The sequence below is a fragment of the Sinocyclocheilus rhinocerous genome, unplaced genomic scaffold, assembly GCF_001515625.1.
Source record: "Sinocyclocheilus rhinocerous isolate Xijiao unplaced genomic scaffold, SAMN03320098_v1.1 scaffold504, whole genome shotgun sequence".
In the NCBI taxonomy this organism is placed as follows: domain Eukaryota; kingdom Metazoa; phylum Chordata; class Actinopteri; order Cypriniformes; family Cyprinidae; genus Sinocyclocheilus; species Sinocyclocheilus rhinocerous.
In genome coordinates, this window is record NW_015645076.1 from 570,032 (window position 1) to 576,495 (window position 6,464).

At 34.7% G+C, this 6,464-nt stretch overlaps 1 protein-coding gene across 1 annotated transcript in view; it reads right to left on the reverse strand.

Moving 5' to 3' along the window:
- Positions 1–3,621, reverse strand: part of LOC107705556 (cyclin-dependent kinase 15) — a 9,032-nt gene extending 5,411 nt beyond the window's left edge. The window contains exons 1-2 of the mRNA XM_016508878.1: positions 3,394–3,621; positions 1,727–1,864 (exon numbers count right to left, since the gene is read on the reverse strand). Of these exons, the coding sequence (XP_016364364.1) occupies positions 1,727–1,864; positions 3,394–3,600 (345 nt within the window). The 5' untranslated portion in view covers positions 3,601–3,621. The remainder of the gene's footprint in view (positions 1–1,726; positions 1,865–3,393) is intronic.
- Positions 3,622–6,464: the final 2,843 nt, after the last annotated feature.

A 6,464-nucleotide genomic window follows, 5' to 3' on the forward strand; every position in this document is an offset into this window, starting at 1 on the left:
GGCAGATCGCAGACTTATAAGTGCATTACCGCCACCTATCTCTCAAATGGCCCATTGACACTCCCAATTGAGATTGTAGATAGAGTGTCAATGGTCCATTTGAGAGATAGGTGGCGGGAATGCACTTATAAGTCTGCGATCCGCCGTAAAGCAAGAAGAAGAAGAAGACGCGTCACGCAGTCGAGGACACGCTCAGGACACTTCAGACATTGCAGTGCATCAGAGGTAAAAAACAATATAAATACTGTTCAGTTTCTTGCACAGACCGATCGTTTCGTGTCTTTACACATCAATGTATCGTCATGAGCCGCAGGGTTTAATTTGGTTTTGTTTGTGTGTTTTTTTGACTCTCAAAGCCGTGATTCCCATTCACTTACATTATATGACTGACAGACTGCAACGGTTTGAGTTAAAAATCTTCGTTTGTGTTCTACTGAAGAAACAAAGTCACCTACATCTTGGATGTCTTGGGGGTAAGCAGATAAACATCAAATTTTCATTTTTGGAGGAACTATCCCTTTAACCCTGTAAAGTCTGATATATAAAATAATAGTCAGAAAAATCTTTTTTTTTTTAAGGAACAGTTTATTGTACCTTTAGATAAAATATAAAAGAAAATGAAAAATTTTTTTTGCATATGTGTTTTATGTTTTATATCATATTTGATAGATCAGGTTTTTATGGCTCATATTATAGTGTGATATCTTTAGAATATGGTGCTCATACTTGAGGAAGAAAAGAGTTTTATTCCGAGGCCCAAACTGAGCAAAAATATGCCATATATAGTGCAGATTCTGTTATTTATATGGCCAAAAAGAAAGATGAAATTCTGATAGCTTGTAATGTAAATCAACAAGATCTTTATAATAGTATAACAGACTACTTACATGAAATACATCTAAATATCAATTGTCAGTCTACATCTCCCAATAATACTGGTTAAGATGAAATTTAAATGCTCAGTTTTATGATCAAAGCTCTGTAGTTTTTATTGTGGGGCGCAAAACATATAATGCAAAGCAATACAGTGATATGGATTCTCAAGTAACCCTAAGTTGCTTCAGTCCAATCTTGAAATATAAATAACAGTATAACATGTATTCTTATATTTACTTTATAAAACTCAGCAAAAACACAAGTGTATCATGAAGGTGGACAATTTTATAATTATACTAAAAGGCCTTTTATTTGCTAAAAAGTCTAAACTATCAATAGGATGAGAGAAGGCTTATAGGGTTAACATTACTTTTAACATAACAACAATGTGACAATTACAGTTTATAATAAGTTATGTAAAATCGTAATGTGTTACTGTATTCCTCAACATTGTGCACTCTTTGTTTATTTCTGTGAATCCGTGAACATGCTTAAAGGCACAATGTGTAAGATTTTTTTTATTGAAATATCCAAAAACCACTAGAACAGTGTTATATATTTTGCTGACTTGTGTACTTACATTATCCCAAATGTTTCGAAGAATGTTTAAATCCAGAGAAATAAGCAATTTTAACTAGTGACACGGACCGTGTCCATAGTGTCATTGTGTCGCCTGCCAAAGACGACAACTCCCATGATTCCACACTCAGTCACAGCGTCATCAAACTACGCCTTTGTCTATTTGTTTATTTTGAATACGCGCCCTCTAGCGGCGAAAATTACATATTGTGCCTTTAAATCCCTTGTTGTGTATTGTTGTATATCTGAGTTGTATTTGTGTGCCCCTCACCCACTGGAACTCTTGCTGGAAGCTCTGTCCTCCCATAGGATCGCTGTTACTGCGGCCCCTCTGAACTCTGAGCCGTCGCACCTGCAGCGTGTGAAACCAGTGCGGCTGTGGTTTCTCCACCCCGTCCAGCTCTCCCAGCTGAACGCAGAGACAAAGAGAGAGCAACACATGGGGAGTTAGTTTGATCTATATCAGATACAGCATGAGATGTTATTACACCTTGTTTCGCTGATACAGCCATCTTACCGTATCCATCGCACCTGTCTGTGTGCGTACAAGTGTGAACCGTGTCCTCATTTTCATGCCTATGTGGCTTCAGGGTTTTTATTTATACCAGCTCTGAAGCTCTGAATCCTAAAGTGCTTTACATGCTGATTAAAGGTAGGTATACAACTGGTATAATGCATTAAACTGATCAAAAGCAAAACATTTATAGCTTTACAGAAGATTTCTCTTTCAAATAAATACTGTTATTTGAGCTTTTTATTCATCAGTGAAACCTAAAACAAAATGTATCAGTTTCCACAAAAATATTAAGCAGCAGAAATGATTTTCAAATTGAATAATAATAAGAAATGTTTCTTGATCACCAAATCAGCATATTATAATAATTTCTTAAGGATCATGTGACAATGAAGACTGGAGTAATGGCTGCTGTAAACTCACCTAGGCAATCACTGGAATAAATGAAAATATATTAAAATATAAATCAGTTATTTTAATTTGTAATAATATTTCACAATATTACTGTTTTTACTATGTCTTTGATCAAATAAATTCAGCTTTTACTGCTTACATTTCTATCTTTTTTATGGTAAAAAAAGTCTTATAACATTCAATTCAGACTAAAGATGCACATTCATATAGAGTACAATATGATTTCTTTTGTGTGGTGCTGTACTTTCTATAAAAGAAAGAAGCAAGAAAGAAAGAAAGAAAGGGTCTACAGTTATTGATTCCACTATCAAACCATAAATTAATGTAAGAGCGCCTTCAAACTGTGTGAAAACCTTTCAAAATCAATGTCATTTAGTTTAATTTGTTTAACTGTAACGCCATTTTTGCAGGAACTATAGTTACCATATTATATTTTTGTAAGGATAACAACAGCACATAAAGTTGTGATGCCAGAATGTCCTGACACAGGACTTTCTCTTTGCATAACTCTTTTAGCTCTAATGTTCCCTATTTCTCTCTCCTTGCCTATATTCTATTCATCTGAGTGATTTCATCGCACCCAGGGACAGCTGACACTCTCAGAATGGACTTCGGGGTTCACTGTACAGAATGTACTGTAACCAGCCAATTATATCTTCAGATCATTTGGAACTAAAATGGCTTCCCTTCAATCAAATGCATTACTTTCGACTCTCAATATTTTCTTGGAAGTGACACAAGAACACTTAAATAGTTGGAAACGCTAAAATAGTTTAACCCTTTAACATAACAGTAAATCAGTGACCATTATGATACAACATCCAAAACCAGACCTATTTTTCAATGACATTACAAAGTTAGTGACATTTTTATGAGACATTCTTCTATAATGCTACAAATTTCAATGTTATTGTAATTCAAAAATACATAATCATATAGCCCTGTTTGATGTCAAACACTCTCTCTATCTCACACACACACACACACACACACACACAAACCCATCTGACCTCAGCAACTGGGAGGGAGGACACACTCCAAGTTTTTGATGGTTTTTCTTCCATTTTCATTGCTTCTTTTATCTCTTCCACTCTCAACTCAAACATTTCCTCTTTTTCTTCCCTTCTGACTTCATTTGTTTTATCTCCACAACACCAACAACATCTCCTCCAGCTCACAGATGCCCAGACCTGCATTCTCCACAGGAAATCCTCCATCTTCAAATCTTCTCCTCTCTCACTCACTCTCACTATCTCTGATTAAGCTGTACAACTCATATGACTTGCATGGGTAAGTGTGTGTGTGTGTGTGTGTGTGTGTGTGTCTGCAGGCCTGGTCTTATGACTCCATCTCCCATCCATGAGTGCCAAACACAAACAGTCATGTTATTTTTGCTAAGGGGAACAAATGCATCCATTCAACCGCAGGAGAGAAAAGCAGGATGGGACGGACAGTGAGGAATAGTGATTGTGAGAGAGAATAAGAGAACAAGAGAGAATAAATGAACGTATGTGTGAGAGAGAATCTTTTAATTAAAAATTTAACCCAAAAGTTGGGTTAGTCCATATTTGACCCAAAGCTGAGTTGAAACAACCCAGCATTTTTTAGAGTGTGTGATGCAAAGCTGAATTTTCAGCATCATTACTCCAGTCTTCAGTGTCACATGATCCTTCAGAAATCATTCTAATATGCTGATTTGGTGCTAAAGAAAAATGTTTAAAACAGTTGTGCTGCTTAATATTTGTGGAAAGAATATTTCAGAACTTTGTTCAATAAAAAGTTTAAATGAACAGCATTTTTATTATCTATCTATCTATCTATCTATCTATCTATCTAGGACATGGCACTATTGACACTAATGCATCCTTGTTTGAATAAAGTAAAAAAAAAAGGTTGAAAAAAATGAGACTATGTCCTGGATGGATGGATGGATGGATGGATGGATATGATCAAATTTTATCAGCTATTTAAGTGTGGCTTACATTAAATGTCTAAACAGATTTTGTGGCCCCTGTATATGTGTGTGTGTTTGTGTTTTCACATGCTCTGGTGAGTCTGGTCATTACTTGTGGGCTACTGGGGTTGCTGGAGTGTAATTGTAAAGAGAAAGAGCATGATGGATGTTTTCTCTGTTCTTTATTGTCTTTGGCTATCTGGACTCTGTGTCCAGATGGGACATGCTCAATTCAGCCATGAATAAGACACCAATTACTGACAGGAGGATAGAATGTTGTGCGCTGCTGTGCTGCCACTCTCCCTAAGAAAATACTAGCTTACTACTTACTGAATTCTGTGCAGTATATTGCATATGCATAGTTGTCACATGTTCATCAAAATAAAAATTGTTATTGTGCAACAGTTGGGACAGGGTCTATTGACTCTGTTGTATAATGAATATTTGAGCAAATATAGTAGGTTATCTGGGTATTCTGTGCATAAAAAATATGTTCGTACAGCGTACATACTATACACTGCAGAACAAGTCAATACCATTCCAAACACAGCATCTCTTTCATTCCCCCAGTAGAGGGCAGTGCTGCATTTTTTCTCAACTTGTTATTTTGTCTTTCCTATCTCTCCCTCTTTTTCTCCCCCATTAGGGGGTAGTGCTGTATTTCTCTCTTCCGCCTCCAGCTGTCATCTGTCCTTTCTCTGTGGGTGGAGGGATGTTTGTTTGTGCTCCTAATATGTTGTGTAATGTCATGTCAAATGTTCTTACCTCCTCATAGCCCAGATGTCTTTGTTTTAACCCTGTAAAACATAAAAGAGCAGTTTAGATGGACCACAACACGTTAACTGTCCAGATACACAGTGTTCCCTGCAGTACACTTCATGTATGAGAAATGGGTTGACTATTTGTAATGGTTTTATAAAGATATTTAAAGACATTTTCAAAGGAAAGAGCCTGGATACACTGAAAAAAAAAGACACACACACACACACACACACACACACTCTCTCTCTCTCTCTTACATGCATGTAAGTGTATTAAATATAATTAAATATTATAATCTTATGATATAATTACAAATTATATATTTAATTTGTACTTAACCTATTTATATAATATTCGATATACTTAACTATATATATATTAAATATATAAAATATTACATATAATCTAAATATAATCTAAATTCAATACATAAATTAAACATATTTAATGTATGCGTTAAATACATAAATACATAACCTAAATACAAATTAAATAATATTATATATTGAATTATATTGATCACATTTACATGCATTACTTTCATTTAATACATCTGATAAATAAAATATAGTATTCACTGTAGTACCCTTCATGTGTGATAAATGGATTTTGCTGTGTTTGTAATGGTTTTATAATGATATTTATAAGAACTTTTTATAGGAACAGCACTTGGATACAGTGAAAAATGAAAGCAATCATACTACTATTATGTCAGATGAGAGAGAGAGAGAGAGAGAGAGAGAGCGTGCGTGTGCTTATCAAGTCATATATCTTACAAAGTCAACAGTATAATTACGGATTTAATTACATTTTAGTTATTTAAATTTTTCAAAAATATATAAATAGTTAAAAACACAAATATATCTAAATATAAAAATGTAAAAACATGTATGTACACAAGTGCACTGTATCAAATGATTAATGTTAGTTCATAGTATTTAAAGACTGGCTCCTATAACATAAATATTTAAATTACAATATAAATATAATGCATAATATTATAATATCATATATTTAATTATATTGAATACACACTTTCCTTTAAAGGGGTCATATGATGCTGCTAAAAAGAACATTATTTTGTGTATTTGGTGTAATGAAATGTGTTTATGCGGTTTAAAGTTATAAAAACACATTATTTTCCACATACTGTACATTATTGTTTCTTCTCTATGCCCCTGCCTTTTTGAAACGCGTCGATTTTTACAAAACTAATCGGTCTGAAAAGCGAGGTGTGCTCTGATTAGCCAGCTATCCAGTGCGTTATGATTGGCCGAATACCTCAAGCGTGTGACGGAAATGTTACGCCCCTCACCATATTGTGATGGCGTGTCCCAGCCGGAGCGACGAGACAAAAACATGAAA